Source organism: Hyperolius riggenbachi, chromosome 5 (genome assembly GCF_040937935.1).
Source record: "Hyperolius riggenbachi isolate aHypRig1 chromosome 5, aHypRig1.pri, whole genome shotgun sequence".
Classification (NCBI taxonomy): domain Eukaryota; kingdom Metazoa; phylum Chordata; class Amphibia; order Anura; family Hyperoliidae; genus Hyperolius; species Hyperolius riggenbachi.
In genome coordinates this window covers 45,053,828-45,075,172 of record NC_090650.1, presented here as the reverse complement: position 1 = coordinate 45,075,172, position 21,345 = coordinate 45,053,828, and the positions used below count along the sequence as shown (strand labels likewise).

Here is a 21,345-nt window from a genome sequence, read left to right as displayed (position 1 = left end):
GGGACCATTTCTGGCTACCTATACAGGCTGCAACTTATTATGGGGCCTCTTGCTAGCTATATGGGGGGCTTCTAATACTGGGGCACCTCTGGCTTCCGCATCACAATAGTTTACCTGATTCTAAAGGAAGTGCAGTTTATAAACCCTCTCCTAGAGACCTCTATAGCCTAGAAACTGTCCTGCCTGTATAGCCTCCTAAAGCTACCTAAACTCCTTGAAGAGGACCTAAACTCTTACACAGGAGAGAAGGAAAACACAGAGAAGACCACCCTGTTTGTATTTCGCGATAACAGCATGCCTAATCCTCCCTTATCTGCTAGTAATGAGCCACAGTAATTTGAGCTGTCATCTTTGTCCAAGCTGTGCCACGGTGTGCCGTTCAGACAGACTGTATATAAACACAGGAGAGTAACCCTTTCTGTGCTCCCAGCAAACCAGGACGGGGCTACACTGCAGCATCTCAAAGGTGCTCTATAAACTGTACCAAGCAAATGTTTTTCTGTAAAGGTTATTATGCTGTTGCTTATTTCTTAGAGCAGAGAGGACGTTCTGGATTTAGGTCCGTTTTACCTACTCACCTGAGCCATAAGTATAATTCTGTAAACAAGGAGACAAAGATCTGTAAAGTTGGCCAATAGCTTTTTTCCTGAAACCCAGTAGTGTCAGACTTTAGGGATGCTTATACTGATCTCTGGATAATCTGATTATAATTAGACTGGATTACGATATTCAGTTTCCTCTACTTTATGTCGCACTATTTTGTCAGCATGCCAATTTTGCCGCTATAAGAATTACAGGCGGGACAGACCAGCAGTAGCCAAACGTGGAAAAAAAATCTAATTGGCTTTATAATTGCTTCTAGCCTTCTCTGACACTCCGCATCTCCTACCACCATCTTCCGCTGGAGTTACAATCGCAGAACATTATTCATACATCTTGTCCTTGGAATACTAACAAATTGAATTTAAATAATGACAATAGGGAGGTGTGAAATTTGCGCTCTAAAGGAGTCACATTCCGGTCTGCAGCTAAGCCAGCTGTCAGCCTCTGATTATTATGCAGCTCACCCTGAAATAAATTTGTTATGGCTAAACAAATGATATTAAGTCGGGCTGAATGGGAATAGAGACGTTCGGTGGCATTAAAATCTGTCGAGTTCATCGGTGGTTTGAGCGTTTGCAACTCCCAGTTTGCAAAACGTTCATATTAATTTGTGTGTTGTTCTTTTCGACGCATGGCAGCGTTGGCGGGTATGGAAGACTTCTTCATGGAAGCCTACAGTACAGTCAGAACAAGCTAGTCCATTTTCCGTTGTTTGCCTGAAATTGTTTTTTTTCGTTTACCAGCATTCCTAGGGACAGTGATATCGGGGTACTTGTATAAACCCTCACCAGGAAAGCAAACTATCTACTGCTATGATTAGTATCCATCCCTTCAAGCATATTGTTCTGTCTCCATCCATCCCCACCATTATATTGTCCTGCCTCCCTCCAGCCCCTACATTATATAACCCCGCCTCCTTCCAGCCCCTTCAGTATATTGTCCCACCTCCTTCCAGCCCTCCCAGCATGTTGTCTGGCCTGCATTCAGCCCCTGCAGCATATTGTTCTGCATCCCTCCATCCCCTACATTATATAGCCCTGCCGCCTTCCAGCCCCTTCAGTATATTGCCCCTCCTCCTTCCAGCCCCTCCATCATATTGTTCTGCCTCCATCCATTACCTCCAGCATATTGTTCTACCTCTATCCAGCTTCACCATCATATAGCCCCACCTCCCTCTAGCCCCTACAACATATTGTACTGCCTCCATCCAGCCCCTTTCCTGCCTCCGACCAACAGCTCCAGCATATTTTCCCGCCTCCATCCAGCCCCTCCATGATATTGTCCTACCTCCTTGAAACAGGACAGATCTGCGTGTGACAACCCTTGCCCTCCTCTTAACTGCCAACATTGGACTGTTAGCAGATTCCCCTTTAGGCACTTGTTGATGTCCATTTACAAATGTGAATCCACCAATGGAATTGCAGCTCTCCTAGGTTATTACCCATAAGAACCCATCGGATATCTGCAACCAGGCCACCAATGACTCATACTCAGAAAATGTTTCTTCAAAACCATAATCCAGATGAGCCCATGCTTACGAACCTAAGGCTTGATTTACTAAACTGTGATAACTCAAATATCACACCTTATCAAAGATATCTCACTTTATCAAAGTTAACACGTCTTATCAGAGTAGCATAGCGAGGGCTATGAACCTGCAGGGGCTCAGGGCAGGACGAGTACCATTGCCAATTAGCAGGCATAAGTTTGTATAGCTCGCTATGCTACTCTGATAAGGCATGGTAACTTTGATAAGGTGTGATATCTTTGATAAGGTGTGATATTTGAGTTATCACGGTTTAGTGAATCAAGCCCATAGAGTGCTGTGGAAGCCATTGGAGTAAAGTAACTCTACTTCCACAGCCTGACAGAGTGAGATAGGGAGGGGTAAAGACCTGGATAAAAAGGGCTGCATTTAGCCTCCCTAGGGTAATGTAAATTGCCAAAAGTCCATTATAAGAAGGCTCAGTGCCAGTTGATAATTACCATCTTATTGTAAGTAATGGGATGCAGAATTCACTTTGAAACATCACTTTTCTAATATATGAAATTCAAAGAATTTAGGTAATAATTCATAGGTAAGATTTTGCCATTTTCACTAGATGCTTGGCTTATGGTCAGCCCCTTTAGTATTTGCCCCCCTATAAGCTTGACTTTAAATTTCCACTGGGGGCAGATGATTCTGAGATGTCCGGTAAGCGTATGAAACGATGGCAGGAAATTACACTTAGCCCAGGTTATAAAGAGCTGCACCATGTGTTCAGTGGTGGAAACTTCCACAGTTGTTGGATAATCATCATTAATGTTGGAGAATTCATCCCGAGAATTGGATGACCGGCTATACATCATCTGCTCCACCCTTCATCCCTCTCCACCTTTAACATAACATATTGGTAGATCCATTGATTCCTTCAAGCCGGACCGAGATGAAATGAACCTGGGTCAAACTGCTTGACATTACATGGTGAAAGTGACGAATGTACAGTTAATTGCATGGATCCATACATTCTGTTTAGTTATTCCTATAGTGGGATGAAGGTTAAAAGACCAATAAAACTGCAAGGGCACAATGCAAGGACAAAATATTGTACCAAAATGACTGCGCATCACCTTGGTAACTTGGCTGCTGCCACGTCCTGCTATGCACAGTGCAGCTCACACCTGCCTGGGGAAAAGAAACTACTTTTTATGTCCCTTTCAGTTACAAAAAAATGGTCAAGGATAATCCCAACTTTTAGGTTCTCTAGGCAGCATTATAACAATGTTCAGGTAAAGTATAATCCCAGCTTTCAGGTGCTCCAGAAAACATGACCCCAATTCCCAGGAGCCCCAGGAAGCATAACCCCTATGCTCAGATGCCCCAGAAAACATAACCCCTATGCTCAGATGCCCCAGGAAGCATAACCCCTATGCTCAGATGCCCCAGGAAGCATAACCCCTATGCTCAGATGCCCCAGGAAGCATAACCCCTATGCTCAGATGCCCCAGGAAGCATAACCCCTATGCTCAGATGCCCCAGGAAGCATAACCCCTATGCTCAGATGCCCCAGGAAGCATAACCCCTATGCTCAGATGCCCCAGGGAAAACAACCCCAATGCCCAGGTGCTCCAGGATGCATAATCTCAATACTCAGTTGTGCCAGGAAGAATAATCCATGGATCATGGTGTATATAATGAAAACTACAGTTGTACCAGCACAAGGTTTATCTCCAAATACTCTGTGATCACCATTCCATTGTGGCTACTAGGCTACACGGTCTCCTAATTTTCCTATCTGCCTTTAGAGAGGTGGAGGGGGGGGGGGGGGGGGGGGGTATGCGAACATAGCTTTGTACAGCACTGGGCAATAGAAATCTAGAAGCTGCAGAAATCTAGGAGCTGCAGTTGCATGCTGGTCTAATATCTACTGGTGTACAACAGCTGCCCAGGTAAACAATCAATATGTTAAAGATAGTGTCAGATCTCTTCCCCGTAAAGCGGACCTGAAATCAGAACTTCCTCTCTGCTCTAAAAGATAAACAACAGCATAATAACCTTTAGGCTGCTTTCACAGTGGGACGTTACAGGCGCACGTTAGAGCAGCCTGTAACGCAGCCCAACTCACAGTAATGAAAAATCAACGGGCTGTTCACAGTGCCCACGTTGCGTTACATTGTAACACTGCATGTTCTCTGAAAGTGCAGCATACTGTGCGTTAGACTGCTTGCCCATGCGCAGTAATTAGCCACATGGCTAATTAATATTCACTGCACTGCTGACTGCACGTGTTCTCTTCCCGGAGCGGCCGCTTTTTGCGCTGATTTACTGACGGGACCAACTCCGCATCACGTGGTCCCACCAGCCAATCAGCGCCACGGAGACGCTGTGCGCACAAAGAGCTGCATAACGCGGCTCACTCTGGCGTCCTCCTTAAACACCACCAGGCGTTGCGTTAGGGGCACATTATGCGACCATAACGTCCCCTAAAACGCAACGTCTTGGTGTGAAAGAGGCCTAAAACAAAAAAAACATTTCTTTTTTACAGTGGATACAAATCCTGCAATAAATCTGTAAGGGTTAATATCCTGTGTTTATAAATTAGCCGCTCTGCCAAGTACTGCCGAGATTCCTGTGCTGACACAGCTGAGAGATCAAATTACAGTGGTGATTAGTCACAGATGGGGGGGAATTAGACACGCTAAACTCTGTAAATACATACAGGGTGCATTTCTTTATGTTTTCCTTCTGTCCTGTGCAAGAGTTCAGGTGCGCTTTAAATCTAAAATGTGAAAAATCAATTTAAGGTGGCAACATAAGGATTTCACGAGCTGCACTTTGGTGCCTAATAAAACCGAGTGCCACGTAAACAGAAGTTTGGAAAGTAAACAGACGATCCTCCCCTCCAGCAGTTCTCTATCTTCTTTATCTCCCTTCCACAGGCTTGTCAGCCTGATGAAATTCTTTAGGCATCTGTTGCGCCTTCGTTTTCGTTAACTGACTCGAAAAGAACACAATCTGCTCCAATCTCGCCCTTCATCCCGATTTGTTTGTTTAATCTTAACCGGAGAGACTATTGATAAATCTTCGCCAAGGTTTAACTCCGCTTCATTCCCGCCACATACATCGCAGACTGCATTTACTTTCTAAACCGAAAATAGGAAATAATTCCAGGTAACTCATTTTTAAGTCGATAAAGCTTTTTCACAGAAGGTTCTAAACAAAGAAAAATAGAAAGTTTATGTTTCCGTTTGGCCTTCTTGACGTTGGAATCAGGGGTGGGCTAAAAGGAATGCGGAGGAGGGAGGTTAATGGCCTTTGCAGAACAAGTAAAGTTATTATAAAATAATAGTTAACGCTTAAGAATTGTTAACGTGTACCTTATCTCTGGATGCATTTTTGAAATTAAAAAGAGTTGGTATTTTCTTCTTTGAAATGGGATTAGCTTTAAATCTTCATTTTGGGGATAATTTTGAAAGGTGGAGATCAGCTCATTGCCAGGAAAATAACATTATTTTTGCTAAGACGTAGCGCGTACCGACCGGCCCAGAAGATGGATCGTATAACGCTCATAGTCAGTGGGATGGGTCCATCTTTCTCCGTCGGGTGGTGAGTATTTAGCTTAAAGAGAAACTCCAAGCTAGAATTGAACTTTATCCCAATCAGTAGCTGATACCCCCTTTTACATGAGAAATATAATGATTTTCACAAACAGACCATCAGGGGGCGCTGTATGACTGATTTTGTGCTGAAACCCCTCCCACAAGAAGCTCTGAGTACAGCGGTACTCTGTGCAAACTGCCACAATGTAACAATGTTCACAGACAGGAATTAGCTGTTTACAGCTGTCTCTAACAGCCAAAACAGCTAGGACCAGCTACATAACCTGCCCACAGTAAAAATGTCACCATGTAATAAATGTCAGAATGTAAATCGGGGAGAGGAAAGATTTTACAATGAGCAAACACTGACTAAATCATTTATACATAATTGTGGTAAAAAATGAAGCACTTTTTTTTACTACATTATTTTCACTGGAGTTCCTCTTTAAAGAATGCTTTTGAATAACGCATGCACAAACATGCTCATTTCGTACCAATTGACAATGCTATAAAATAACGCATGCATGTGGGTCTGTAGGTCCATTTTCAGAAACAGTATGAAGAAAACTGTTACAGGTCCAAATACAGTCTGTACTTCCTGGTTCAAAAACTACTTTCAAATGTGTGCCCATTGGTGGCAGCATAGGTCATTTTAATACAGTAAGTAGGCAAGGAAGCTATAATAGCACTATTAAGTAGGGCCTGGAAGGGGGGGGGCTGAAAGCCCAGGGAAGGCCCTCATGATAGGGCTTGCCAAGCCTGGGAATAAAGGGGTTAAGTTAAGAGAGGTCAGTGAGGTGAGGGGAGCATTGGTGGCTATAGGCTCCTCTGTGACTGGGTGAGGGGTGGAGCGGTTAGGATAGGATTTAAGGTCCAGGAGACACTAGGGAACTGTATAGGGGAGGGAGGGGGGCCACTAGACACCAGGGAACTGTATATAGGAGGGAGGGGGCCACTAGACACCAGGGACTGTATAGGGAAGGGAGGGAGGCCACTAGACACCAGGAAACTGTATAGCGGAAGGAGGGGCCATTAAACACCAGGGAACTTTTATAAGGGAGGGAGGTGGCCATAGGACATTGAGGTTGGCCTGTAATTTGGTCCCAGTGCTCAATTTCGGCCCACTTTGTATTTGAGTTTGACACCCCTGCTCTACAGCATGGAGAGGCAGAGACCCTCTACAGAGATCGATATCTAACTTTTGTTTTGCTTCAGATTCACTTTTAAGCAGACTTTAAAAGTAAACTAATGAGAAGAATACCTATCATTTATCGTCTTCCTCCTAAATAAGACTTTCCTAGGATCTCAGTTTTATTTGGCGTTTAAAAGCTAAAAAAGTTTAAATGTTTTAATTAAATGACAGTATTTTAATGTTCCACAGTTACAATCTTTAACTATTGACCTTATGTTCCCAGGGCTGTTCTCTATCAAGCAAGAGTTTTATGGCATGTGATTAGTTATCAGTGAGAGTTAAACTATTCAACTGAAGAGAAACTGTAATTTGCATATCTGAATTAGCAGCCTTTACCATGATGGGAAAAAGGAACACAGCCTAGTTCCATATAAGCTTGGAACTCCATATACATTTTTATCTCACCATGTCACATGTCACTTTGGGTACCCTTTAAGAGACACCACAACCAGCCTCACCCTGACGTTCACTTTAAGCATTCCAAAACTCACACCAGAGCCTGCTGTTATCTCTTTCAGCTCAAAGGATTTAGGTCACCTGCTCAAGTTGTTAAAACAGCTATTTTTAGCTGCAGAAGTTTCATTTGACACAAAAAAAGGTAACCCTTGAACACTTTCTGAGCAATCAGTAAGACCTTGTTCACATCATAAATCGCAATCGCTGACGCCAGCGTTTTGCGATTCTGTGCACAATTCCTGGCAGTGTGATTTTTTTGTAAAGCACTTTTCTAATCGCTTTTGCAGATCGATTCATTTTTTTCACTTCCTGACGTCAGTGAACGCTTTCACCCGGAAATGAATAAATACAATGTATTTATTCATGAAAGCGCTGGGGAAATCGCTATACAAATCGCTTTTTCAAGCGCTTTGCGATTTCCCTATACCCCCCATTGAGGCAAATCGCCCCAAAAATGGTACAGGCAGCGCTTTGCTGAGGGGATCGGAATCGAACTGCTCATATGTGAACACTCTCATAGGGAATCATTACACAAGAGCTTTTAGGGCGATTTTGAAAATTGCTGGCACTTAAAAAAACCCCGAAAGCTCCCTTAGTGTGAACAAGCCCTTAGTGTATCTACATGTGTGCATGGGGTTGGTAACAAGGCCCCTATGACAAGTATGTTGGAGCTCCCCTTCCATGTGCAGCAGAGCCCCTCGCATTCCATGTGCAGCCCCCTCTTCCATGCATTTCATCCATGTACAGCAGCCCCTCTCTTTCATGAACAGCTCCCTTGGGCATCAGTTTCTCTTTTTCATCTGATGCTCGCCATTTTCAGCCTCGTCTTTCATATGTAGCAACCCTTCTGTCATTTTCTGGTGCCCCGCCCCTGGTTGCAGCCGCCGAAGGCCTGGGCCATGGGACCTTTCCTGAAATCCAGCCCTAGTTGGTAATATAGTAGTGCCTCATTTATCCGGCACAGGCAGGGATTGCCTGATACCGGATATGTGTACTACCCGGTTGCTTGAGAAGTCAAGCAACTGGCGTTAAATATAGCGCTAACCTTGCGACCTCGGTAGCGACTTACGAATGTTCCGGGTGCCCGTCTTTTTTTTTCTGTAGCTCCCTGAGGCTTTGAAACATCCTCCATGCATGGCTCTGATGCGTCACGTGACCCAGTGCCGGTCAGGTGACACGCCGGGGAGCCATATAGGCATGCCGCAAAGCCACTGGGAGCTACAGAAGAGAAGAAGACGGGCACACAGATCATCTGTAAGTTGCTACCGCTGCGCAATACTCTTCAAACTTGCGGTAGGAACAGCCTCATTCTCCCCCACCAGGCATACCGGTTAGTTGAGACTGCCGAATGCCTGAGTTCTGGTTAACCGAGACTCTACTGTATAATCAATGTCTCACCTTCCACATGACAGTCCAGTGTAAATGATATATCATCTAAGGCAATGTCCATGCTGGCCTTCGCTCCTAACTGTGCTTCAAATGCCACCCGAAACGGGCTACTGCTGGACAAGACTATGCTGCTGTACATCCACCTCCTGCCTGTGCTCTCCATCGCTGACCACTGGAGGATCTTCAGCCCGTAGTCTGTGACTATGAACACCTGTTGAATAAACATAGACAGAAGTAAACAGGAACAGCCTGCCCGACAGCAGGTTAGCATTAAAAATCACAATAAAGTACCGTTTTCGGGATTCAAAACGATCTCCGGTAGACTGGATTGTACACACTGATTGATGGCTAAGACAGCCAGCAGGAGAAGACAATTTATGCTGATGATAAAACCAATCAGTCTTGCTTTAAAGAACTCGGCGTGTGATGAATGCAGAGCTATCATAAAAAGTGGATGACTTTGAAAAGCTGCGGAAGGTAAACGTCTAAACAATCAATTTTTTGTCTCATGTTCTGATGACACGAAAAACCGTGATGGGAAACGAGAAACACAAGTGTAGACAAAATAAGCCAATATTCAGAAGCATGCTGGCAGAGACTGAGAAAAAAATGATATTCCGGAAAAGTGGGGGGAGAGGTATTTGTAAAATATAACTTCACTTTTCACTTTCTAGGAGGTATTGATAGAAAACAGATCACTGATATTTAATATAAGGCATAACTAGAGGGGAGCAGCCCTTGTGGTAAGGACTCATAGGATTTACCTCATCTGAGCCTATAGGAACAGATGTCCTGGCACCTTACACTTCACATTCCATGAACCTACAACCAAACTGCACCACAAGTGTGCTGGTCTCCCTTACTTCCCTTGCCTGTCATAGGTAGCCCCAGATGCCCCTTAGTATTAGGTAGCCAGAATTACTCTAAATATTAACTCTCCTGGCAGTCAATTAAAACCGCAAGGGGGCAGAGCAGCACTATTTATTTATTTATTTTTATTTTTTTCATGTAGCTAGCCTAGCGCTAGCTACATGACAGCCACTGTGCATCGGCATCCCTCTACCCTCTTCGATCGCCTCTGGCGATCAAGCCCGTCCGGAAATCCCGTTCTGAACGGGATTTCCATTAGGGCTTCCCCCATCGCCATGGTGACAGGCGGGATGACGTCATGATATGATGATGTCGTGATGTCAAAGGGAGTCCTGATCCACCCCTCAGCGCTGCCTGGCACTGATTGGCAAGGCAGTGCATGGGGTCTGGGGGGGTGGGGGACGGCGCGGCAGGTATCAGCGAATTGGCGCGGAGTGGCGGCGATCGGGCAGTACATGCAGCTAGCAAAGTGCTAGCTGCGTGTACCAAAAACAAAATTATGCAAATCGGCCCAGTAGGGCCTGAGAAATCCTCCTACTCAGCTCGGGCTTACCGCCAGGAAGATTAAGTAGCTAGAGGTTCCCCTGACTGAAGGGAGATCTCCTCAGTGGAATGCCGAGACCCAGATGAGTAACCTCTTCATCCGGGACTCTGCATAGGTAAGGTAGGAGGCACTCAGGAAGGGGAGCGAGCTGCCTTTCTATCATTAGACACCAGTAGGCACGTGCCTACAGTCATGGCTGGATTTCTGGCAAGGCCACATAGGCCATGGCCTAGGGCACCAGATAAACAAGGGGCGGCCTGCAGACAGTGGGCATTATTTGCAGGGCATTATTTGCAAGTGTCCAAACAAATGAAAGGGGTCAGGATAACTGCACTATTAGTACCAGCTGGCATCTGCCTGTGCAGTGCTACAGGCAGCTGCAGTCCGTTAATTAAATGTTTATGAGCAGTGTGTGACTAGCAAAAAGCCAGACCTTGTCCAATGACATAGCAGCAGCTGCAGGCAGTTACAGAAGGCCGGTTCTCACGCACTTGGTGTGGGGGATGAAAGGACCAGGGGCAGCACCAGCAAATAGTACAGAATACAGAAGGCAGCCTCTCACAGTACCTGTGGTGATATATTGGGGTGCTGATGCTGTTAATGATAACAACAGAACATATTTCTGTCCTGTCCTGTTTCTGTCTACTGGGTAAAATATTGTCCATTACCTCTGCCCCATTGACCAGCAGGGGAAACTGTGTGGACTGCTAATTAGCTGCCAATTGAGGAAGAATAGGCTGGTTGGCATGGCTTTTGAGTCTGGTGTCAGCCATTGTCCCATTATACAAGGCAAGCCTGCTAGAGTCTTGGGGGCAGGGGGAAGCTGACACCTGAATGTTTGAAATGTATTTCACAGCCTACTGGAAATTATTGAAGGGGTGAAGTCCTTTTGATACCATTTTCTACCTGTGGAAATTGAATTATTGGTGGAGTTGAAAAGCCTCACTTAACAATCTCTTGATGTATAGACATTGTAACCTGGGGAAATTGGGCTAAGGAAGTCTTTTGTTGGGTGTGTGTACTATAGTGGATGTTGGATCTCTGGAAATCCAATTATGACTGAGGATGTAATTAAATCTAGCTTCCCTCCGTCCACACAGGCTTACAGCCTCGAGGCGAATATTTCATTATAAAAACCAGGGGACAGCTACCTCAAATCAGTTCTCTTCTGACGGTAGTGGCAGCCGGTCTCCTGGCCCAAGCTAGTGGACTCCTGGTCTAACCAGAATTGTGTCCGTCCACAAAAGTCCAAGGTACTTCTATCTGGATTCCTGTATTTTTGGTAAGCAAATTGCTTGGTGTGTATCTTTGTAACTCTTAATTTTGTAACTTTTTTACTTTGTTTTTTTTGTAATCTTTTGTATATATTCTGTTCTGCATTGTTCCATGTTTTTCTGGAATATTAAATTATTATTTAATAAGCTTGACTTCTGCTGTGCTAAACTAACACTCATAGCCTAGAAGAGATTGAAGTGCAACTGTGTATAGTCCATGCCTATTTGTACGCTTGAGCAACACTACCATATGAAATTGTAATTGCATTGTGTGTGGGGGCATTTGTCATACGTTGGCCTAAAGCGCGCAGCTGACCCAACGTACGAAAAACGCCAATGCGAGTAGCGACAGCAGAGTGGCTAACAGTATCCTTCGGAACGACTGTTAGTGGTTTTGCTTCATTACAGTGTAAGATTGCAACTGTGTGTGGGTGCGTGGCGTTCTCGTATTCGGCCTAAGCGCAAAGCTGACCCAAATACGAAAACGCAGATTGCGTGTTTAGCCCTCGACAGCTGAGGGGACGTGTCTAGCGAACCGCTAGTGGTGGCAGTGAGAAGTGTTCTGGGGGGTCACAGCCTTGTTTGGTAGCTTAAATAAGGCTGCTCCCCGCTTGATCTGGTCAAACCCGCAGTCGGGAACCGCATACGCAGGCGTGCCGCGGGTCGGTTCCTGACAGTACCCATTCCTTAATTATTGATTGGCCAGCGTGGTTACCCTGGAGACAGCAGTGGGTACAGGACTTACTTTTACGTGTTGCTGACCCCACCCAATGTCCAATTGTGAACCACTTTTGACAATGTGTGTGTGGTGGACGGCTCCCACCACGCCCATCACCTGTAGATCGCTTGACTGACCAGTTCCCCCGTGTGACGTGATTGATTCACTTCACGTTGCCATGGAGACCTCGGCACTAGCCACAATAGTGGACACCAGCGGCCCAAAATTTTTCGTGTGTGTGTGTGTGGAGAGAGGTGGTAGGATATGGTTTTGGTTGGGGCGGCTGGTAATAGTCGGCCTTGGGCGGTAAGAAGTACAAATCCGGCCCTGCCTACAGTGCTTTATGGTGAATCTGACCCTGCCTGTGGTTGCAGGGAGCGCCCAGAGCTGTTGGGGGCCCCAACTAATCCACCCCCACCATTTCAGATTGTAAGCCTCTGGCATGGCCTTCCTCCCTAGTGTTTCTAGATTGATTAAGCAATCTTACTGTCAGTCCCCCCTCTTGTGGACTAGAACAGTCTCTATTCTGACCTATGACACTGGACTGTTATCAAATCATTTGCATGATCTTGTTTTGTTGTGAGTTCCCTGTATGTCCTACCTTGTATGTTAACCCATTTATCTATTGTGCAGCACTGCGTAATATGTTGGCGCTTTATAAATACAATGGTCCTGACATCACACTGTGGGAGGGGTTTCCTTACAATATCAGCCAAACGACCCCCCCTGATGATCTATTTGATAAAAGGAAAAGATTTCTCTTGGAAAAGAGGGTATCATCTACTGACTGGAATGAAGTTCAATCCTCGGTTAAAGTCTCTCTTGAAAGTGTTTAAGTTCTAGTACCTAAAGGGAATCCCCACACGTACATGAAATAAATGCGCTAGGAACTTTGAGGAGCTGGAATATAGCTAAAGCTAACCTAACCTTACTTTCACAGACCGCATCCCCCTCCAATGCCTAACCCTAACCCCTCCCTGATGCCTAACCTTAAACCCCCCCTTCCTGACACTTACCCTTAACTATTCTTCATGCAAACCCCCTTCCTAACACCTAAACTTAACTGCCCCCCAATGCGCAAACCCCCTTCCTATTGCCTAAACTTAACTGCCCCCCCGCCACAATCCCCCTTCCTAATGCCTAACCTTAATTGCCCCCCTCGCCGCAAAACCCCTTCCTAATGCCTAAACTTTCCTCCCCCCCACGCAAATGATCTGTTTAAGAAAAGAAATAGATTTCTCGTGGGAAAGGGGGTATCACCAACTGATTGGGATGAAGTTCAATTCTTGGTCACGGTTTCTCTTTAATTCCAATAGTAAAATATTGGTAATCCTTACTGATATTTTACTATTTCCTAACCTAACTCTACTCTCACACAGAACCCTCCCTCTATCGATGCCTAACCCTAACACCTCTTTCTACCAATGCCTAACCCTAAGACCGCTTTCTACTGATGATGCCTAAGACCCCATTTACACTTAATCAGTTGGTACACTTTTTTTTTTTCTTTTTCATAGCAGTGCATTATGAAAAATCTTTTTAGTTAAAATGCATATAGTGTGAACTGAGCCATTAGGAAACAGGGGCATTAATTTGAAAATCAGTTGTCCTTTCAGTTATAACTGAGAGCAACTGATTAAAGCGGACCTAAACCAAACATTTTTTTAATTCAAAATATTTAGTTGCACCACTCTGACACATACAAAGATAAATAAACACTCCTTCAAGCCTATGAGCATTTCAGTGCCTGCTATTAACCCTCCTCTTTCCATAACTAGGGTTATACAGGTGGCAGCCATTAGCAATTCCTCCATTGCCAGACACCACCTACTCCAGCATTTTGCCGGATTCTGTCTCGGCAATATGAAAGGAAGGGAAGGGTTCCTCCATTAAATGTAAAATATTTTATATTTGTCATCATGCAGCTGAAAAAAAGGCTGCTATTTATTATTATAATTTAGAAAATAGATTTTATTTCTGAAATCTTGTATTTTTAATTTGGGTCCACTTTAAGTGTAAATGGGGCCTAAGCCTAAGACCTCCCTCTACCGATGCCTAACCCTAAGACTTCCCTCCACCAATGCCTAATCCTAAAACCTCCCTCTACTGATGCCCAACCCTAAGACCTCCCTCTACTGATGCCTAACCCTAAGACCTCCCTCTACCAATGCCTAACCGTAACACTTCCCTCTACTGATGCCTAATCCTAAAACCTCCCTCTACTGATGCCTATTGTCTAACCCTAAGACCTCCCTCTACTGATGCCTAATCTTAAAACCTCCCTCTACCGATGCCTAATCCTAAGACCTCCCTCTACTGATGCTTAATGCTAAAGTGTGTATCTGAGGCACCCTTGCGGGGTGGGAGGCGGTGCTATGCTATGGAAAAACATAGATGTCATGTGAAAAATTGCTGCAGGCTGCATTTCCCCCCCCCTCTCCCGCCAACCCCCCCCCCCCCCCCCCCCCGCCCCGAACACTAATGTGTGCAAAAACACTCCTTAGGTGGAAACAACCCAATGGTTTTCAGATTTTGCATGCATTAGTGTCTGAACTTTACAGGTCTCACACCTTGGGTTCCTTGTAATAGTTATTATGCATTAGGACACTTACATAAGTTCTGCATTTCTCACCTTCAGAATTGCCGACTGCAGAGGCCCATATATGTAATACCAAAACCGCACTCTGCAGGTTTCATACGTGACAGGGAGGAGGCTGCTGGTTACAATTCTTGCAGTGTCTCCAGCTTTCTGATTGGATGTATTGGCATAAAGGAACAGTCTCCCATTACCTAAACAATGAAAAATAGAACTGGCCATGAAATCAACAACAACAAAAAATGTAATTTTGTTCATGTACATTTTTGGTACATACACTTTCCCCAGGGCCGTTTCTGGCCTTTATGGTGCCCTAGGCAAGACATGGCACTCACTGTCACCCCCTCTCTGTTACTATTGACGTGTAATAATTAGGGATGCTCATTCGGATTTCGCGGAATTGAAATTTCCAAATTTCCGATCAGAAATCTGAATTTCCAATCGGAACTCGGAAATCGGATTTTGGTAAAAATACTGGATTACTGCAATTCGATAATTTTAAGCCAGTCACAGAACTCAATATCAATGGACCAATCAGAGACTGCAGAAACAACTTGAAAGTATTTGGCCAATCAGAGATTGCAAAAAAATGTAAAAAAAAACAACAACCCACTACTCGGAAATACTGCATTACCACAACTCGGTAATTTTAACCCAATCACAGAACTCTGAAGCAATGGACCAATCAGAGAATGCAGAGTCAACGCGAAAGTATTTGGCCAATCAGAGAATACAAAAAATGACCAAAAAATACACTACTCGGAAATCGGAAACCGATCGGAAATCCGTGAAATTGACGTAAATCGGAATTTCTGCAGAATCGGAAATGAACATTTCCAACCATCCCTAGTAATTATGTACCGAGCTAAATATGATGAACCAGAGCAGGGGCATAACTAGAAATCATGGGTCCCCCCTCCTCAGTGATGGGCCCCATATTGCCTACCCCTGGTGACCCTTGCAGCCTGGGGGCCCATCTTGCATGGGTCATAAAACAAGTGTGGACATCGTAATCTTCACATACATAACACGTGAAGCCACAAAAACACCTAATCTGAAGGGTGGATCCCTTTATCAGAGGGAGTGGAGTAGTAGTAGTAGGGGCCCCCTCACTGCTCTGGGCCCCCATGTGATCACAGGGGCTGCTTCCCTCTAGTTTCATTACTGAACCAGACTGCCTAAAACTATTTTAAAAATGACATATTTAGTACAACAATTGCAAATGTAGTCACTGTGATCAAGGACTGACTAAATGATAAGGCATAACTTATGTGATGTTTATACAATACTTAGTGTTCTCCCCAGAATTTTTTTCCAGCCGGGTGGTGCGTCATGGGGGAATGCAGGGCCAGCGGTTCTTTGCTTACGGCATAGGAGGAGGATGAGGAAGCAAGCCGATAACAGCCGGGTGCTCACCAAAAATAGCCGGGTGGTGCAACCGGCTAAACGAGCCTGCGGAGAACACTGGACCACAATTCCATCCCACATCTTCTCTTGTGTATTCAACAGCTACTGTATATAGGGCCATAAAGAAAACTGTAAATGGGGTTTTTAATCTCTCTCCAGCAGGCAGTTGCCTAACTTGCCTAGAGCTAAAAACCCCTTTGCTTTTTCAACATAGTATACAGGACTTTCCATTGTTCAGAGCATGCAGCTCTGTTACATTGCTCAATATTGGAAACAATAGAATGTACAGGAAGGGGAACATATTTCATATGTGCATACACAGTGCAATCTTTATTAAACAGATTAAACAATCTGATCAGAATAATTAACAGTTCAATTAAAATGAGTTGTGACAAATGTTACAAATAAAAGATTGTTTAATTAAGCAATGTAACTTGTCTACTTGTGGTGATTTTTTTTTAGAAAATTTAAATTAATTAGAAGATTGTTAAAGAGAACTTGAACCGAAAATAAAAAGTCAAAATAACCATACTTACCTCCTGTGTAGTCTACTCCTCAATCTCTTACTCCTCTCCTGCGTCCCATTTGTCCACTGTGATCAATGGAATTCTCCATCCTCTGTTTTGAAAATGGCCATTACCCCCTAACAGCTTTCTGGTCAGCACAATGTTAAACTGTAACATCACCCACTTGAGCCATAGGGAAACATGGACATTACCTTGCACATTCAGTTGTAACTGACAGCTGCTGATATATAACTGACAGCAACTGGTATATTTCAGTTCTGACAAAATATTGTCAGAACTGGAAGAGATCACTGTAAGAAGAATATGGTGAGCTTCTGAGAGGAACTGACGGTGAGGTTAGGGAAGCAGGAAATTTGGGTGAGGTAAGTGGACAAAAAGGGCGCCGCCATTCACTCCCATAATAAATATCGTTTTATGGGTGCCGAACAGGAAAAAAGGGCGCCAGAGATTATTAACGTTTTCAAACGGCGCCCGGAGATTTTTAATGTTTTCTAACGGCGCTTGTGTTGATTTAAGTTTACAAAATGCGCCCGTGATGAATAACGTTTACAAAAATACTAAACATATTTATCGAATTTAACTAAAACATTATTTAAAATGTTATCCCTTACAGTTTGTAAAACATTATTATTCACAAAATAAAGCGATCAGTACGTAACGTAAATTGTAATATATTTTTTACAGTCACTATTTGTAAAACATTATTCTCCACACATGAAAGCGATCACTAAGGGGTTTTAGGGTGAGGCACCACCAGGGGAGTCTTATGGTGTGTACTCACTTGAAAGATAAATGAAAGATCTTAGACCAATTTTACCACCTTCCATGTAGTATGAGAGCCATACTCTACACAGTCTTTTCTATGGAGCTGAACTCCACATCAGATAAACATCTTTGCAAGATGCTGCACACACAGATGTTGTACACATTCAAAAAGATCAGTATCTGCAAAAGATCTGTTCCTGCAATAATATACAATTATAACGATTAAACATATAGTATACAATGAACAGAGGCGCCAAAAGTATAAGATTAGATTAAATGAGCTTAAAAAACAACTTAAATGGCAAAATTGAAGGAGGAAATGGTGGTCTTACCTCCCTCAAGCAGACACGACAACGACTGCGATTCAGACAGTCAAACACATTTATTAGGAATTCCAAAAAGACAGAGGCGCTTAATTTGAATCCAAAAACAGAGGCGCTTAATTTGAATCCTTGTGCAGATTGTTTGATACTCCTCCTTATATTGCCTGATGAAGCGGGGTTGAACCTGTGAAACGCGTTGCATTTCTTTTTGGAGTTTCTAATAAATGTGTTTGACTGTCTGAATCGCAGTCGTTGTCGTGTCTGCTTGAGGGAGGTAAGACCACCACTTCCTCCTTCAATTTTGCCATTTAAGTTGGTTTTTAAGCTCATTTAATCTAATCTTATACTTTTGGCGCCTCTGTTCATTGTATACAATTTTGAGTCCACCTTTGGTGGAGGGTTGCTACCCTTTCTTCCTGTCTACAGAGAGCAACTTCTTAATCCTGAGTGGGGTCAGGACAATCTCCCCACCTGCCTTTACAGTGGTTGCCTGCTGGTGACCCTGACTTGTGAGTATCTAGCAATACAAACTTATTGCCACCTTGTCCAGTACGAATTACACTATTGGGGCTCTTGGTGTTCCCTGATTAAACATATAGGGCTTGCTTTTAGCACGCTGGTGAAAAGCCCCTTATCACACCTAAACTCAGTTTAGGCGTGATAAGTTTAGGAGTGATAAGTTTAGGTGTGATAACTATAGCACCGCAGTGCACAGCTGATCAAAAGTTTTGAGCTAGCAAAGTCTGGTGCACGCAAAACGTTGCATAGAGTTTAATGGCGCTGCTTTGCACGCAGGACTTTGCGCACGATCTAAACTTATCTAAACTTATCACGCCTAAACTTATCACGCCTAAACTAGACATGATAAGGGGCTTTTCACCAGCGTGGTGTAATGGTTATCACGCCTAAAGTCTTTTAGGCGTGATAACTGGGTTATCACCGCTTTGTGAATCGAGCCCTAAAGGTAGCCATACACTGGTCGTTTTGCCATTAGATCGACCAGCTGACAGATCCCTATCTGATCGAATCTGATCAGAGAGGGATCGTATGGCTGCCTTTACTGCAAACAGATTGTGAATCGATTTCAGCCTGAAACCGATCACAATCTGTGGAGCCGCCGCTGCCGCCTGTCCCCCCCCCACGCATACATTACCTGACGCTGGCTCGCGGGCATCTTCTCCGCATCTTCTCCACGCTGCACCCGCTCCATCCTGGCGCTTCCTGTGTCACTCCGTGACCAGGAAGTTCAAATAGAGCTTCCTGGTCACTGCAGTGACAGGAAACGCCGGGATGGAGCGGGTGCAGCGCGTAGAAGATGCGGAAAAGATGCGGAGAAGACGCCTGGGAGCCAGCGTCAGGTAATGTATACCTGATCGGATCGGCCGCCGCTAGCGACGAGCTCCCTACCCGCGAGCGATCGAGGGTAATTTCCCGCACGGCGCGATCGACGGACCGATCCGATTTCGGGAGGAAATCGGATCGACAGGTGCGTTTAGCGCGAACGATTGGCAGCAGATTCGATCCCAGGATCGAATCTGCTGTCGAAACAACCGCGAATCGGGCCAGTGTATGGCCACCTTAATTGTTGTTTTTTTAACAACGTAATTATAAGTTTCACTTTTAAAACAGGGAAGATTATTGTTTTTACAATTTGCGATTTCATACACATTATTAAATGTTTTTTAATTTGTAAAACATTATTTGTAAACGAAATACAACACAATATTTTTATAAACACTATTACTGCTTATCTTTTACACCATGCGCCCTTTTTTCCCAATGCCCTTTTTGCATATACCGTTTGTATGTAATATTCATTTTCAGCTACGTCGTGTGTTTATTTTAAATAATTTTATTCACTCCAGGTTCCCTTTAAGGATGTGAAAATTCACATTTGATTTTTTGACAAATTTGATCATAATTTAAAATGGATAATTAACCACTTGAGGACCGCAGTGTTAAACCCCCTAGTGAACAGGCCATTTTTAGTTAAACAGGCCACTGCAGCTTTAAGGCCAAGCTGCAGGGCCGTACAACACAGCACACAAGTGATCCCCCCCCCCCCACCAGAGCTCTCTGTTGGTGGGGTCTGATCGTCCCCCCAGTGTTTTGTTTTTTTTTTAATAAATATTTATTGCTTTATTTTTTATAATAAATATTGATATTTTTATTATATCAACACCCTCCCTCCCCGTAGCCAGCCAATCATGGCGATCGGCTGTCATAGGCTTCTGCCTATGAGAGGCGATCGCTCTCTAATGTCCCAGGGGGACAGCCGTGTCACACGGCTGTCCCCAGTACAGCGCTGCTGCTGATCGCAGCACTGTACTACCTTATTAGACGGCAGTTTCGCTGTCTAAGTCTCCCGAGTGGCCTGCGCGCGATCTCCTGCACAGTGAGACATTGCGTTTGATGCGACGTTAAAGTTGCAAAACGTACCCCTGACGCAGCGCATGTAGGTTATAAAATTGGACGTTATTTAGCACTGCATTATGTGTCTCTTGGTGCGCCGTTTTCGTTGCATACTGATGGAACAAAAACGGCGCATGCGTTCTATTTATAAAAAAAACATTACTGAGCATGTGCAACACACATAATACAGCTGATTTATTGCTAAACGCACAGCATGCAGCACTTTCTAAATATTGCTACACGTTACACACAACGCAACGTGTGCACTGTGAATGTCGCACAGACTTTGTATTGCTGTGCGTTAGTCTGCGTTATAATTTTTTATAACGTTGCGACTTTAACGTCCCACTGTGAAAGAGGCCTTAAAGGGAGACTGAACCAAGTAAAAATAGGTAAAATAAACACATGATGTACCTGCAAATTAATATTACACACTTACTTCGCTGTCAGTTCATCTCAGAAGCTACAGTGGAGGAAATAATTATTTGACCCCCTCACTGATTTTGTAAGTTTGTCCAATGACAAAGAAATGAAAAGTCTCAGAACAGTATCATTTCAATGGTAGGTTTATTTTAACAGTGGCAGATAGCACATCAAAAGGAAAATCGAAAAAATAACCTTAAATAAAAGATAGCAACTGATTTGCATTTCATTGAGTGAAATAAGTTTTTGAACCCTCTAACAATAAAAGACTTAATACTTAGTGGAAAAACCCTTGTTTGCAAGCACAGAGGTCAAACGTTTCTTGTAATTGATGACCAAGTTTGCACACATTTTAGGAGGAATGTTGGTCCACTCCTGCAGATCATCTCTAAATCCCTAATGTTTCGAGGCTGTCTCTGTGCAACTCTGAGCTTGAGCTCCCTCCATAGGTTTTCTATTGGATTACGGTCTGGAGACTGACCAGGCCACTCCATGACCTTAATGTGCTTCTTCTTGAGCCACTCCTTTGTTGCCTTTGCTGTATGTTTTGGGTCATTGTTGTGCTGGAACACCCATCCACGACCCATTTTCAGTTTCCTGGCAGAGGGAAGGAGGTTGTCGTTCAGTGAGGGGTCAAATAATTCTTTCCTCCACTGTAACAATTCCTTGCAGTTATGACTAGATCTAGTCAGAAATGTAAGCCTTAGGGCTGTCTTTCATTACATCAGGTGCTGTCAGTTAAAACTGAAAGGACAACTAATGTGCAA

General features: G+C 44.1%; 1 protein-coding gene across 4 annotated transcripts in view; it reads right to left on the bottom strand.

The window, feature by feature from the left end:
* Positions 1-21,345, bottom strand: part of MALRD1 (MAM and LDL receptor class A domain containing 1) — a 407,541-nt gene that overhangs the window by 74,880 nt on the left and 311,316 nt on the right. For all 4 annotated transcript variants that reach the window (XM_068235591.1, XM_068235589.1, XM_068235590.1 and 1 more), the window contains 2 exons: positions 14,758-14,915; positions 8,729-8,930 (listed from right to left, as the gene is read on the bottom strand). In XM_068235591.1, coding sequence (XP_068091692.1) covers positions 8,729-8,930; positions 14,758-14,915 — 360 coding nt within the window. The remainder of the gene's footprint in view (positions 1-8,728; positions 8,931-14,757; positions 14,916-21,345) is intronic.